The sequence below is a fragment of the Bos indicus genome, chromosome 9, assembly GCF_029378745.1.
Source record: "Bos indicus isolate NIAB-ARS_2022 breed Sahiwal x Tharparkar chromosome 9, NIAB-ARS_B.indTharparkar_mat_pri_1.0, whole genome shotgun sequence".
Lineage (NCBI taxonomy): Eukaryota > Metazoa > Chordata > Mammalia > Artiodactyla > Bovidae > Bos > Bos indicus.
In genome coordinates, this window is record NC_091768.1 from 95,405,206 (window position 1) to 95,421,061 (window position 15,856).

At 48.7% G+C, this 15,856-nt stretch overlaps 1 protein-coding gene across 7 annotated transcripts in view; it reads left to right on the plus strand.

Moving 5' to 3' along the window:
• The window catches only part of TULP4 (TUB like protein 4), a 199,318-nt gene that overhangs the window by 163,228 nt on the left and 20,234 nt on the right, over positions 1 to 15,856 (plus strand). For 6 of the 7 annotated variants that reach the window (XM_070796447.1, XM_070796448.1, XM_070796450.1 and 3 more), the window contains 3 exons: positions 1,957 to 2,137; positions 3,974 to 4,108; positions 7,256 to 7,422. In XM_070796447.1, coding sequence (XP_070652548.1) covers positions 1,957 to 2,137; positions 3,974 to 4,108; positions 7,256 to 7,422 — 483 coding nt within the window. The other variant, XM_070796454.1, reaches the window with a different exon arrangement.

The window sequence follows — 15,856 nt, forward strand, 5'->3', positions numbered from 1 at the left end:
CACAGTAAGACACAAGAATAGTGAGGATCGCCATGCCAGCGGAGACTGGGAACTACAGTGGAAGGGCCCAGGGAGCTTGTTTGGGATTGATAAACATTTTAATTCTGGGTACTTGAGAAGAATAACTGTTTGCTGTTGGCTGCTCATGAGCTATGTTTATGAGAAACAAAGTCATAACTGTGAAATAACCCCTTCACACGCTCCCAGGTATAACGCTGCCCTTGAGACGTGCTTGAACAAGTGAGTGAGGATGTGGGAAGCGGAGAATAAAAGCTTGCGTCCTGGGATGTCACTTTAGAGGGCTGCCCATACATCTTCCTCCTCTGAAATATGCAAATTGTAGTTGAAATTATAAGAGGTCGTGTTCCATCTTCATCTGCACTGCGGACTGCTCACGAGACACCTGCCGGGTCTGCCACCCCCTGCCCACGTCTCATGAGGTCCTTGTGGGCATGCTGGTGGATACTCATTTTCAATGCTGGCAGCCAAGAATTCAGCTTTTCCTAAAATGACTTTTACTGTGTTCCTAGTACAACTTATCTCTTTTTCCTGTAAGCAGCATTCAGTAATGATTCATCACCAGCCCTGAAGGAAAACTGTTTCAGCTTTCCTTTTTTTTTTCTTACTTTCCAGTCATTAAAATGTAGCTCATGTATAAAGGAATATTTGATGGACAATTGGTTTATCTCAACAGCTCTGTAAATTCTGTCAGCTTATTACTGCTTAAATGAAATATATCTTCTTTTGCAATTAGTCTTTCTTAATCATCTGGATTTATGTCCTAAGATTGCCTTCTGATTGTCACTGACTTTAACTCTCTCATGTAACCATAAATACTTATTTAATGTCCACTGTACCCACAGCTCTTGTTAGGTCCAAAAGCTCCATGTCAGAATCTTAAAAGCAGAAAGAGGCATGGACCTAAAGAGTCTTAAATAACTTTCCCTTTATGTAAATCCTGGTCTTTCTAGGTAAATAGCCCTGGCTTGACCACTTAATGACTTTGTCAACTTACTTGAGCTCTGCTAAGTTGTTTCTGCATCTATAAAATGGAAATAACTTGCATGGTTCTCACAATGAGTTGCTAACGATTAGAGAATTCTCATTAGACACAAAAAATACAAAGATTTCAGGGCCACCCATCAGAATGACGCCGGTCAGGGGGCTTCCAGCAGTGTGAGCGGCTCCTCTGCTGCTCTGATGGCGGGCGCCCACCATCACCCCGACCCCCGCGTCCAGCCTTCCTCTGCCTGCTTGTGCTTAGCCCTGGCCGTGTGCCTGCCCGCACCCCAGCACGTTCCTGTGCTCAGGGCGGGTGACTGGGGCCCCCAGGAGCAGCCCTCAGTACACAAGGCGTCAGCTCTGTCTCAGCTCCACGCCAGCAGTGCTGGCGCTTAGCTGCCAGGATTATTCAGACAGTCGATGAGGTAAACTTTGTTAGAATTGTGCTTAGCACAAAGCAAGCACTTAATATATTAATACCATTAATTTACTATAACGTTATTACTTAAATACGTCAGCCCTGGTACTATTCTCAGTGAAGTGGAACAACAAGATAAACAGGCTTACGTACACTTGCACATGATGATCCTCTGCTGCTGCTTTTCTTTTATTTTTTTAGAGAAAAATAAGAGAATATTATCTTCTTCTTGACCCTCCTCCTCCAACTGAAAAAAAAAAGCAACCCACAAAATGTGACAGTGATTTTGACATTATTTGAAAGCGTCCACATAACATATTTATTACAGCACTAGTTCCCTTTCGCTAATAGAGGACTAAAATTCTTCCAGTAAGAGCCAGCTAACAAAGCTTTGTGTATCCCTCCTTTGCTTAACTGGTCTCTTCTTCCAGTTCTCAAGTATTGTGTCCTGTGAACACATTGAGGTGGGAGTGGGGTGGGGCCACAACCGCTGTCCTCTCTGCCCGCCCATCGGGAGTCCTGCTCCTCTGCTGCAGGTACTGTTCGGCACCGCCGACGGACAGGTGATCGTCATGGACTGCCATGGCCGGATGCTGGCCCACGTCCTGCTGCACGAGTCGGATGGCATCCTCAGCATGTCCTGGAACTACCCCGCCTTCCTGGTGGAGGACAGCAGCGAGAGCGACACCGACTCGGACGACTACTCCCCGCCCCAAGGTGGCCCTGCTGGGAGGGCAGGAGGAGAAGGACCCCTTCCCATTGGGCAGGGTTCTCAGTGGAATGCAGGGCAGAGCCAGCCCACCCAGTCTCTGACCTGGATGGGACCATCACCTACCTCTCTGCCATCCCTTTTCGCAGAATCAGTGGTTGGGTGGCTTGGCCCTCCACTGGTTTTCCTAGACGCAGAACGAGACTGATGGCCGTTTCCGTGACCCTGAGGTATTGGGGGGTGGTGCCTAGGGAGAACAGAGCTGAAGGTGAGAACTGCTGTGCTGTTCCTACGTCCTAACCCATAGTGCTCTAGATCCGTAACATTACTGAAGCCGGTGACCCTGGCTGTGTGAGGAAAGGGTTAGTTAGTTCTGCCCCTGACGAAGGCCAGCACATTACCATGTCCCTGCCTGTTTATTTCAGGCAAAAGATCTTCCCTTGCTCAGTTCAGAAGAACCCACTGCCCTCACCCCGCCACCTCCAAGCCTTACAGTGATGTTAGAGTAGGTGACATCTGAGTTTGTGAACATTTGGCCCAGTCATGATAGATGGTTTCAGCCCCTTGGTGGGGGTGATTTCGGGTTCTGCCTCCCCCCGCCACCTTGAGCATGCCTGAGGCCCCAGAGCAGAAGCCTTGGGGGTGGGTGCTGGCCTGGCCGTCCCCACTGTCAGCCCTCAGCATGCCCCCCCAGGGCTCTGACTCTCCCCCGGGGTCCCATTCCTGCTCCTTTTAAAGGGCCTTTCTTTTTAAAGGAGACAAGTAGTGAGATGAGTAGTGAGACGGAAGGACTGACTGCCGGTGGCAGTGATCAGATTGGTGTCTTTCAGCACTCGGCTCAGTATACTTTTAAAACAGGACTTACTGGGTTGAATGCATACTTGCTCTTCCCCTCTTACTAGGGCAGAAACAGGGTCCAGAGACCAAGGTGATGGAGCATGTCCAGATGAAGTCTAAGAGCAGCATTAGTTCCCAGCTGCACTCTAACCGGTTCCCCTCCTCAGAAGCAGTGGGGCAGTTTGGAGGAGACTGAAACTTGACTTTCAGAGAGAGCAAGGTGTTCCTGGTGACCTTGGGAATTCGAGCACAGAGGCCAGTATTTGTAGTATCTTAAAAGTGAAGCAGAGGACAGTTATTATAAGAGCCTCCACAGGTGAGCTGAGCAGGGCAAGCGAGCAGGTGTCAGGCTGACCCACTGCAGGGGGTGGACGCAGAGGAGCACCCCTCAGGGCTCCTTCCTTAATACACACACACACACACACACACACACACACGTCTCCACACACACACACACACACACACACACACACGTCTCCTCACACTCACGCACACTGGGCATCAGCCACAGCCAGTCTGGGCCTCCTCCAGATGTGGGGTCTCTTTTGGTAAAAACAATTCACGGTGGCTGCTCGATGCCTGTAATGTTCAGTGAAAGTGCGTCCAGTGTTGAAAGGCAGCTTTCGGTACCTTGGACCAGGATTAAGAAAATGTTTTCAACCTTCCCACCCATCCTCCTATGTCACGTGATGTTAAAGTAATTCACGTTTGCATATCACCAGAGACACGCAGGTTGGTAAACTCTCAGCAGGGCACCCAGAGCCCAGGGAGCCCCGCCCGGTACCCACAGGGCTGCTGTCCCCACCACCTCTCGTCCGGGGCTCCCCCCGTGCCCCTGTGGTTAGAGCCTGATGCTGTGCAGCACCACCTTCCTGGGTGACCCCCCCAGCCCAGGGTCTGGCCTGCACTGTTAGTGGTTTCCAGGCCTCCGCAGGGCTGCAGGTGCTGGCCTGGGTTCAGGTCACGTGCTCGTACCTCATTTTCACCCGGCACTTCTGTTCCCGCAGATGGTCCGGCAGCGTACCCCATCCCGGTGCAGAACATCAAGCCCCTGCTCACTGTCAGCTTCACCTCCGGAGATATCAGCCTGATGAACAGCTATGACGACTTGTCTCCCACCATCATCCAGTCAGGGCTGAAAGGTACGGAGCCGCCCGCCTTGCGAGCTGGGTGTCACTCCCAGGCCTCCTGACCACTGGCCTCTACAGGGCTTAATGGAGTCTGTCCGTGAAGGTCTTTCCTCTCGCTCCTCTGCTTGTCTGACCAGTCGATTCCTGTCTAGTCTCATCTTGAGGAAGCTCTCCCAACAGTCACTTCGTCCTCACCTGCCCTTCTCGGGAGGAGCGGTCCTCTCGGACAGGGGGCGCTCGCCTCCAGACAACACACAGGAGCCCCCAGGGTTCTGAGGCTTCTTGAGCAGCTGGTGGTTGCGACAAACCTGTCAAATCGAGGCGTCCGTGTGAAGGTCAGTGGTGAGTGGTTGACGGCCTCCTGAGGGGGCGGTAGGAAGTGGTGTCTCAGGAGGAAATTGGTGTCCATCAGCATTCTGAGTGTTGTGAAATGTGCAGTTCAGGAAGTCTCCTGAGGTGGTGGCTCTGATGCGTTCTCTGGAAAACCAGTCTGTTTCTTCAGGGTTGGACGGTGCAGTGCAGAAGCTCCAGGGTGGTCTCTGGTCCCCGTGTTAAAGGGACCTGCTGTGATCTGAATGGAGGTGGGGCAAACGGGAACCTTCGCTTTCTTTTTCGTTTTCTTTCTCCCTCCCTGTCTCTGGACACAGGTGCACATGTGCGGGCGCACTCACGCACACACACACACAAGTGCGCACACGTCTAACGGCTAATAGATGCGTCGCTGATGTGGGCGTCTAAGGAAGGGGTGGGGCCGGGCGTCCCTGATGGCTGCATGCCTATCGTGGATCAGGCCTGGGTCATGCTCAGTATTGAGGGGCCCACACTTGTCACTGCATCCTTTTATGTTCCTGGTTATATAATCTTCAGAACAAGAAATGGCATTATTCTTATGAAACTTACTCTTTTCAAAAGAATGACATACCTTTGGGAACTACCGCCATCTCAGTGTAATGTTATAACTGCACCAAAGAAATCCCTGCGCATTTGCTCATAAACGTTTGGACTAAGATCCTTACTCACATGTCGCCATCTAGCAGATGGCCGCCTTGAACCCTGGGCTTCCCTGTGTTAGCTGCTGCGCATCTGCTGTGTGTCTGGGCCCGTCCTGTGGGGGCCACCACCCACTTACCTATTAGGAAAAACCTGGACAGAGTTTTGGGCCCACCCAATACTCAACCTTATTTATGCCTGTCTATAAGAAAAATCCTCTATTTACTGATGCTTTTACTGCCTCCAGTTGTAGAGATTTTACCATGTTGTGTTTGTCCATAACTGCGTCCTCTCAGCCCTCTGCTGGGATCTGTCTCTAGATTCCGTCTGCAGCTGACTTGACAAGTGGGCCTTCAGTTCCCGGGGTCTGGAGAGCTGTCTTCTCCCAGGACTGCTTTTCAGTCTTCCAGGGAAACTGGGGAACTTCAGTGACCTCAGAATGTGCTCGGTGTTGATGTCAGAATCAGTGCCGCACGTGAATGAGAGAGAGCTGCTGAGATCACAGGTGGAGCTCAGGAACTGCCGAAATCTAGACCAAGTTCTGAAACCCGTCCCTGTCATGGGGTGCACCTTTCAACTCCAGCCTTTCTGCAGAATCGGCCACGGGCTTCCAGATTCAGGGATCTCCGGATAAGCCAGATCCAGTTTTAGGATCTTGAGGGAAAACAAGCTACACCATAAATCTTACTGTACCAGCAACTTGTTTTACCAGCAAGAATAAGTGAATCGCTCACATTGGAATTAGACACAATGTTTAATAACCATTTCTTCTAGGTCCTGAATGGCTCGTAGGTGAGCATCACATCTCTGTGACAGTGTGTCTGACAACACTGCCATCCAGCAGAGGAATCGTCTTCTTTTCTGAGACCCCACATCACATCACCCAGATGCTGGGTGAAAGTCCAGGCCTTGATACACAGACCCGTCCTTTATCTGAACTTCATCTGCCTAGTAGTGCACAGAACATCGAATGAACTGAATTTAGGCTTTGCTCTTGATTTGCATTTCACTTGGAGCTTTTGTAAGCTCTCTGAGTCCTCTCTGGGAGTCGGGGTCACAGCAGAGGGAAGGACACTCAGGATGGACAGTGGTGGGCTCTCTGACCTTACCTGCACTCTCGCAGTTGTGGCCTTCTCGTCGTGGGAGTGCTGGTACTGCAGTAGATGTATCGTGTCTGGTTTTCTCCTGGTTTAGGTGTGTTTCAGGGGAACCTGCAGTCCCCACTCATGTAGTGAACACTCCCCACCCATGTAGTGAACACTCCCCATCTCTGTAGTGAACACTCCCCACCCTTTTACATGAACACTCCCCACCCATGGAATGAACTCTCCCCACCCATGGAATGAACACTCCCCACCCATGGAATGAACACTCCCCACCCATGTAGTGAGCACTCCCCATCCCTGTAGTGAACACTCCCCACCCATGTAGTGAACTCTCCCCACCCATGTAGTGAACTCTCCCCACCCATGTAGTGAACACTCCCCACCCATGTAGTGAACACTCCCCAACCATGGAATGAACACTCCCCACCCATGTAGTGAGCACTCCCCATCCCTGTAATGAACACTCCCCACCCACGTAGTGAGCACTCCCCACCCATGTAGTGAACTCTCCCCACCCATGTAGTGAACTTTCCCCACCCGTGTAGTGAACACTCCCCACCTGTGTAGTGAACACTCCCCATCCCTGTAGTGAACACTCCCCATCCCTGTAGTGAACACTCCCCACCCACGTAGTGAGCACTCCCCACCCATGTAGTGAACTCTCCCCACCCATGTAGTGAACACTCCCCACCCGTGTAGTGAACACTCCCCATCCCTGTAGTGAACACTCCCCACCCATGTAGTGAGCACTCCCCACCCATGTAGTGAGCACTCCCCACCCATGTAGTGAACACTCCCCATCCCTGTAGTGAACACTCCCCACCCATGTAGTGAACACTCCCATCCCTGTAGTGAACACTCCCCACCCATGTAGTGAACACTCCCCACCCATGTAGTGAACATCTGTGTTCAGAGTCTCCGTTGACTTCACAAGAGAAACTTGGACGCCGTTGTACGTGCTCAGTGGCTCCATTTCTTAAACTCCTTAAATGAGAGTTCCGAACAGACAACCCCCCCCCACCCCGCCAGCTCATGTTGACTGCCTCCCTCTTTTTCGTTTCAGAGGTGGTGGCCCAGTGGTGCACGCAGGGAGACCTCCTGGCAGTTGCTGGTATGGAGCGCCCAAGCCAGTTCAGTGACCTCCCCAATGGCCCTCTTCTGAAGAGTGCCATGGTCAAGTTCTACAACGTTCGTGGGGAGCACATCTTTACCCTGGACACGCTTGTGCAAGTAAGGACGTGTGTCGGACACACGCTATGACAGCAGTGTGTTAATTTGCCCCCAACTTCCATTAAGTACTCGTGAACTGCTTCTACTCATTGTAATTTTCTTTGGCAGACTTTAATCTTTTGTTGACCATGAATTAAATTATAGGGTATAAACCAGAAGAAGTAAGGGGAAAAAAAGTTTTTGCCTTTTAACCAAAATGTATCCGTTTCCATTCCTAAATGGTGGACAGTGAGTAATCAGAGTGAGCTAGTGTTTATCATCTTTACAAAGTAAAAATCAGCAACTTGCAGAGAAGTAAATGGTGCATCTTTGTTTATTTACTCTGATTTTGTTTGTTATGCCAGTAATATACTTTTCCATTTAAGCTAAATTATTGTTGAACAATAAATAGGAAAGCTTAAAGGTCTTTTAAAAAGTGTGCACATGCGGGCCCCTTTCTGTTTGTTCTTATTTCCCAGAAGTCTGTAGCTTGATCTGGTGTAGATCAATTACAGTGGAGACACAATTCCACTCTCATGGAGGTATAGTGGAGATAGATCTGAGCGTGAGTTGATGGTTGATGGGGGTGATAATAAACTAGGGACTTACGTTCTAGTCTGACCCAGCTCATCAGAGAGACAGGTGTGCCAGATTTTAGGAAATTTGTAGTTGTGTGTGTGCTCAGTCGTGTCCAACTCTTTGCAACCCCCATGGACTGTAACCCACCAGGCTCCTCTGTCCATGGGATTCTCCAGGCAAGCATTACTAGAGTGGGTTGCCATTTCCTCTTCCAGGGGCTCTTCCCTACCCAGGGATCAAACCTATGTGTCTTGTGTCTCCTGTATTGGCAGGTGAAGTCTTTACCACTGAGCCACCTGGGAATCCAGATGCCAGCTCTAATTATCTAAATACATATATTTTTAATTGTAGTACAATACACATTTACTGTCTCACCCATTTTTTAAGTGTATTGCATTATTGTGTAACCAATCTCCAGAACTGTTTCATCGTGTAAGACTGTGAATTTTTGACTATTCTGCATACCTCGTGTAAGTGGAACCGTGCAGTGTCTGTCTTTTTGTGTCTGGCTTATTTCATCCACATTGTAGCCTGTGTCAGAATTTTGTTCCTTTTTAAGGCTGAAGAATATGCTGTTGTATGTGTACAACTACATCTTGTTCATCCATTCATCCATCAGTGGATGTCTGGTTTCCTTCCAGCTTTTGGCTATTATGAATAATGCTGCTGTGAACAGGAATATACAAATATCTCTTTGAGATGCTGCTTTCAGTTCTATTGGATAAATGCCCAGAAGTTGAATTGCTAGGTTATATGGTAATTCTATTTCTAACTTTTTTGAGGAGCTTCCATACTGTTTCCACAGTGGGTGCTCCAGTTTACACTCCCACCAGAAGTACACAGAGACCCCCCACGTCCTTGCCAGCTCTTGCTGTTTTCTGGCTTTTGGGTGGTAGCCATCCAGATGGTCACGAGGTGGATCTCACTGTGGTTTTGATTTGTGTATCCCCGATGATTAGTTTGGAGAAGGCAATGGCACCCCACTCCAGTACTCTTGCCTGGAAAATCCCATGGATGGAGGAGCCTGGTAGGCAGTCCATGGGGTCGCTAAGAGTCGGACACGACTGAGGGACTTCACTTTCACTTTCATTCATTGGAGAAGGAAATGGCAACCCACTCCAGTGTTCTTGCCTGGAGAATCCCAGGGACGGGGGAGCCTGGTGGGCTGCCGTTTATGGGGTCGCACGGAGTTGGACACAACTGAAGCGACTTAGCAGCAGCAGCAGATGATTAGTTACATTGAGCATCTTTTCATGTACTTGTTGACCATGTGTATATCTTCCTTAGAAAAATGTCTGTTCAAGGCCATTGCCCATTTCCTAACTAGATTGTTTGGTTTTTTTGTTGTTGAGTTGTAGGATTAAAAAAAAAATGTTTATTTGTATTAGTTTTATTTATTTATTTATATAGGCTGCATTGCATGGCATGTGGGATCTTAGTTCCCCAACCAGGGATTGAACCTGAGCCCCTTGCAGTGGATGTGCAGATTCTTAACCATTGGACTGCTGGGAAGGTCCCAAGTTACAGGATTTAAATGTATGTTTCGACAATGTAAAATCTTCTGTGAGCAGATAAGCATATTTGTTTGTTCATCTGTTCAAACATCCAGCAAACATATTTTGCGGGGCTCCTATGCAGCTGGGCCCTGAGCTCAGAGCTCTGAGTGCTGGGGTATAGAAGGTGATGTAGGAGCCAGTCAAGGTAACAAGCTGGAGTCACGCCCCAGCCAGAGAAGGGCAGCGTGGTTTTAAAGTGAGATTCAGTGTTGCCCAGGCCAGGCCACCTCTGCAACCCCTAGAGGCAGAAGTGGTACAAGCTGCCTGATACTAGGAATTGGAGAAATTTATGTAGCAGAAAGATGAAGAATGGAAGGAACTTAGGGAACTGGGAAGAAGGTTACAGAAATGGGCAGCCATGGAGTTGGAGTGGGAAGAAGCTCTGTGACCTGATACTGGCCAGAAAAAAAGTCATAATCAGGCATTTTCAGAAAGAAGTGATAAACACAGGGTGGGAAGCGGTGCATGGATAGGAAATTCAAACTCCTGCTTCAGAAGTGAAGTGGTTCCAAGTGATGAGGCGGACCCGGGAGGCGCTGAAGTGGAGCAGAGCTGAGGCCGTTAGCAGGAGGCCAGTGTGTGTGGCAAAGCAGACGTAGACATTGGAGTCCCTGTGTGTTTGAGATTGAAGAAGAGGTTACCTTGCTTACACAGTAACTGTGACCCTACTGCCAGTCTATTTCCTGGAACTTAGTATAGGTGCTCAGTAAGTACGTGTTCAGTGGATTGACGGATGGACAGTTACGGTTTCTTAGTTCTTTCTGTTGAATATTTGACCCAGCAGGCTGTGTGCCCTCAATCAGATCTCATGCCAGCTTTCTACCTCTAGGCTCACTGAGAGACAAGCAGGAGAGCTTGGGAACTCTCAGCCCTTTCTGACTTAAGATCTTTTATGTCTGCTAGAGCATTTGTGAATTGAAGCGCTGAAACACACTCCCAGTGCACTCCCAGTGCACTGAGCATCGACCATGATTCTGTCTGACTCAGGGCACCCTTCCCTTGCATCCCCCCTACAGAGACTGTCCTTCCCGGCCATTTCAGCTTGGGGAAATCCATCGTCTCTGTTGTCCACACAGCCACGTCCTTTGGTAAATCTGCCCAAAGACTGCGACCCCTCTTCTCTGTGAACCGTCAGGGTGTGTACTACCTCTGGCACGTATTACACTTTTTTTGTTTATTTGTTTTACTTTCTTAAAGACCACAGTTTCTCTATTTTTCTGATCTTCACTGTGCTTAGAATGCAGTAGAAGCTCAATGATCTTAACCATCTGCAAGCGTTCTCATCAGCTATCACATGAGACTAGCATAGATCCTGAGTTTAAGCCATTTGAGGCTCAGGGATAAGAGAGACTGGCTGTCTTATCTACCTTTGGAAAAGATAGTCACATAGCATCCCTGCATTTTAATAAATTGTTGACTCTGTTTTCATTTGAGGCTCTGTTTGAGCCATTGAAAAATTGCCTCAATAATATATAGTTAAATAATGATGCTCTTAAAAACCAAGTACAGTATCGATTGCGTGTGGCAGCAGCTTAACTGTCATCTGTAATGATTCTAGAATCACGTGTCTGTACTGTGCTGTTCAAGTTGTCCAAAGGCAGGAACGTTTTTATGGCAGGAAGGAAGTTAGGCAGCTTATTGGGCTGTTTATAAAAAGAACTAAATGCAGTTTAGATTGGATAATTTATTTCCAAGTTAATGAGATTGTAGGTTATTACGCACAAAGCCAGTGCCCGGCACAGACTGGTGGCAGCCTCGCCTTAAAACGGATTCTCCTGAGTTACTCACAGCAGCAATGCTTGAGGCTGATGCTCTTAGAAGGAAATGCACTCTAATTCATTTTCCTTTCCTTCCTGCCTGTCATACTTTAAAAGTCTAGAGTCCCATCTCACCAGCTGCTATCTGTGACCATTTCTATGTAATTGGGGGTTCCCAGGTGGCGCTAATGGTAAAGAACCCGCCTGCCAATGCAGGAAACGCCAGAGACGAGAGTTGGATCCATGGGTCAGGAAAAGCCCCTGGAGGAGGGCATAGCAACACACTCCAGCATTCTTGCCTTGGAAACCCCATGGACAAAGGAGCCTGGTGGGCTGCAGTCCATTGGGTCACAAAGAGTCAGACACGACTGAACCGGCTTAGTACGCACATATGTAATTGCATATCTGATCATCTGACCACAGAGTTTGAGGTTTAGCATCACTGACTGCAGTTCAAAGGCTTCAGTAATTCAGATCAGTGTGTTTTTGTTTGGTTTTGTTTGGTTAGATTGTTGGATTTTGGGGGTTTGTGTGTTTTAGCTTTATGAACTTTTTCTGTATTAAAGGCAGATTGGTAGAATCGCCTTACATTCTGTAAGGTTCAGGTATTAATATAAGATATTTGGATAAAAAATTAAAAGAGGAGGAAGATAGTGTGGACACTGAAAAGTCAAGCGAGTGATTATGGTCATTGACTTCCTGTGCTCTTGAAGGAGACTCTTTTAGCAAAAACTGTACTTGCCTCCTTTTGTTGAGAATTAACTCTGCCTATTCTCACAAAGCTGGCATAGGTATTCTTTTCCCATTGTTTGCTGTAAATAGATGAAAAAGTTCTTTCCGGGGTTGTCTGCTTACAAAATTCAAGGATGGTGTGTGTTCTTTTAAAATGGAGGTTTGGGTAAGTGAGTCCTGAGCCAGCTTTTATTACTGTGGCTTAGTTTTTGGTCAAATCATTGTAACTTAATATTCAGAATTGTCCATGGCACCAACCAACACAGTTTTACGGTGACTAGTCACCACCTTGGTCTATTTACAAGTGAACTGTTCTTGAAGGCTTTCCTTCTGTGTACATGCCTGTACAAATGTTGAATACCCTCTTCTGTCTGGGGCTATGAAACATTTGAAGCGTATTTCCTCTGAAAGAGATACCCACCTTCTTAGGGGGAGCTTAGGCTTCCTTGGTGGCTCAGTGGTAAAAGTCAAAAAAGCCTGCCTGCCAATGCAGGAGATGTGGGTTCAATCCCTGGGTTGGGAAGACACCCTGGAGAAGGAAATGGCAACCCACTCCAGTATTCTTGCCTGAGAAATCTCATTGACAGAGGAGCCTGGCAGGCTGTAGTCCATGGGGTTGCAAAGAGTCAGACACAACTGAGCGACTAAAGAACAACAGAAAGGAAGGCAGGTGATTGGGTAACAGGAGACCTCTCTGACATTCCCAGGGTCTGACTCCCCAGCAGGGCCTCATCACCCAGAAACCACCTAACTGGGTGGCCACCTTTTCTTTTTCTCAGGCCAGTGTAGCTGGTTTGACCCTTTTGTGGTCTGTTGACTCTAATCTCACTTGAACAGCTTATCTTTAACGAGGGAAGGACATCCTGCTTTTTATTTTTATTCCCCTCAAGTTTTTAGGGGCTTCCCTGATAGCTCAGTTGGTAAAGAATCTGCCTGCAATGCAGGAGACCCCAGTTCGATTCCTGAGTCAGGAAGATCTGCTGGAGAAGGGATAGGCTACCCACTCCAGTATTCTTGGGCTTCCCTTGTGGCTCAGCTGGTAAAGAATCTGCCTGCAGTGTAGGAGAGCTGAGTTCGATTCCTGGGTTGGGATGATCCCCTGGAGAAGGGAAAGGCTATGCACTCTAGTATTCTGGCCTGGAGGTTCCATGGACTGTACGGTCCATGGGGTCACAAAGAGTCAGACACGACTGAGCGACTTTCACTTTGCTGAGTTATCAGAGGACCCCATGCAGTGCACACAGTTGGTGGAGTAGTGGGAAGCTTTGGGCTCCAGTCAGAGGCATCATCTTTGTGTCCACATCCACAGCTCCCTCGTGTCAGGCCTCAGCTGAGACTTCCTCCGGGGACACCTTCTCTGTCCCCCTGCCTGAAATGACCCCTGCTCTTCCTCTGGCTCCTTATCTTACTGCTCTTACCTTGCAGCGTTGTCACCATCTGACACCATCAGACCGTCTGTCCCTGTCACAGAGCCCAAGACCCTCCTGTCTCCCCTCCTTCCTCAGAGCCTCAGACCCATGAAGCAGGGAATTCCTTTTCTTCTGTGTCAATCCCCAGATGCCCAGCAGGTGTCCGGCCCACTACATACACTGTACAGGGACTCACTGACGGACTGATGACAGCTCATAGGCAAGTATGATTGGTGGAAGCACGGCATGGATCATGTGGCAGCAGGAAGTGAGGTCAGGAGCTCCTTGGCGTCTCTTCATCTGCTGTAAGGAGTTGAAACCGGCCGTTGACCATCCGTGATACTGTGGCCAGGGAGGCTGAGGGAGCAGACTCTCCCCTCTCCTCATACGGGGCTGGCGTCTGCCACAGAGAGAGGGCAGCCTGACTGTCCACAGCTGCTCCCCAGCTCCCTGTGAACGTCGCATATCTCCAGCCAGGGGCCACCTGTGTCTGTCCAGCACATTCACCAGGGCACCAGGTTCCTGCCACACCAGTGCTCCCGAAATGCAGCTCAGTGTCTTGTCTTGTGCCTCAGATTTACATGCAAAATACCTACAACAGATTAAGATCTGAATATTATCAACTCCACACCTCTAGCCTTGGTTCTAAAAATAGTCATTTTGTGCAGTTTGAGAAAGCGATGAAGCCTACAGATTTGCATCTGAGTTTTTCCCTAGCAGACGACAGCTGTTCAAACAAAAACATCATCTGTGGGAGTCGTGTGTATCTGCTGGAAGAGAATGTTGGGCAGACACGGTTCTCTTCGGCTGCAGCTGATCCTGGGCAGGGGGGCGTGCCTGGAGAAGACATGCCCTGTGTGTGAGGCTGGGTTGGGTGAGACCGGGGAATGCCTGTTCCACCTACAGATGGGGCCCCAGAAATGGCTGAGGGCGAGGCCGCTGGATGGAGGCGCCCCACCCTGTGTCTGTGCCGCCACCTTGACTCCTGTGCTTTCTGAGACAACACAGCACTTATAGTGAGGGCTCGTAGGCTGGGGCCCCAGTGAACAGCGCAAGAAGGCGAGCACCAGCAGGAAGCGAGCCTTGTAGAGAGGAGGAGGACGTGTAAGCGCCTGTGCGAGTATACACAAGGTATAAAAGGATTTTGTGGTGTGTGTTCATTTTCTTAACTTATTTCCAGCTTTATTAAGATTTATTTGATATGAACACTTTGTGAGTTTCAGGTGTACAGGGTGTGAATTTGATACACTTATATATTATAGTATGACTAAGCATGATTATGCTACTAAAAGAACTTTTGTCCTAAACTGCACTAATGGGGAGGTAGTTGCTGATGGCAAGAAGTTTAGGGGGTATGTTTTTTTCTGTGTTGTCTGCCTTGTCATCGGCTGTGATCACATCTTGTTGTCAGTTAACAGTGTTCTCTGTTGGGTCTACCCTCTGTGAGGGATCCTCTTACAAGGAGGCCCATCTTGGAAGTAGTCTGAAGGCCCCAGACTGAGCGCCAGGCCCCATGGGCCTCCTCCAGGGGACCTCAGCCATGGTCCCACGCAGCGGCTGCCCGGCCTTGCTGTGATGACAGTGAAAGATGAATTATCTCCAGCCTTGCATTTTGTTTTTAATTTGAAACCAGAATTAGCTGACCCTGGAGGCTATTTTAAGCTAGTGTCTTCATGTGTTCCTTTTATCTCGACGATTGTCACTGAAGTATCGTGAAAGTTCTCCTCCTATCTGTTTCATATGCAAGATCTGGTGTCCCCTCTTCCAATCCTGGCAGCCCCTCAGGACTCCATTAAATTAGGACTCCATCTGCCCAGATCGGAAGGAGCAGATTCTCTTGCTGCTTCTCCATCACAGCCCTCCACCTCTTTCTTTCTTCCTTGGCCGATGGAACCCCTGAGCTTTGGATTTCTTTTCCCTGACGCAGCCAGTTTCTGACTCGCGTATTTGGCTATCATCCTCCTTTTTCAAAGCAAATAACATCCACAGACCTCTAGGGCAGCTGCCACAGAAACTGTGTTCCTCTCTCTGCCCTTTCCTACCCTGTCAGCTCAAGGATAGCTGAGAATCTCTGGGTTGTCACCTGTGATGGGTCCCAGAAGCATCTTTTCGTCTCTTTTAATCCTCACAGCCCCCATTTTACTCATGAAAAAGTACAAGACTTCCAGGGTTATATAATATTCCCTGGGTCACAAGCTTGTGGCTTGAATCCAGTGTTGACCTGACTATCTAAAATGGTCCTTGTCAGGACCAAAGTGATGGGCTATCTGGTCTACCTCCTCACTACCCCTCCAAGCCTTGGATTACTACTGGTTACTTCAGGATCCAAGTAGTCAGGGCCTCAGTAAGGAAAAGGGGTTACTGTACCCCAGGCTAAGTGCATCCCCTGGCAGAAATGTCATTATATGAAGTTCAGTTAAGT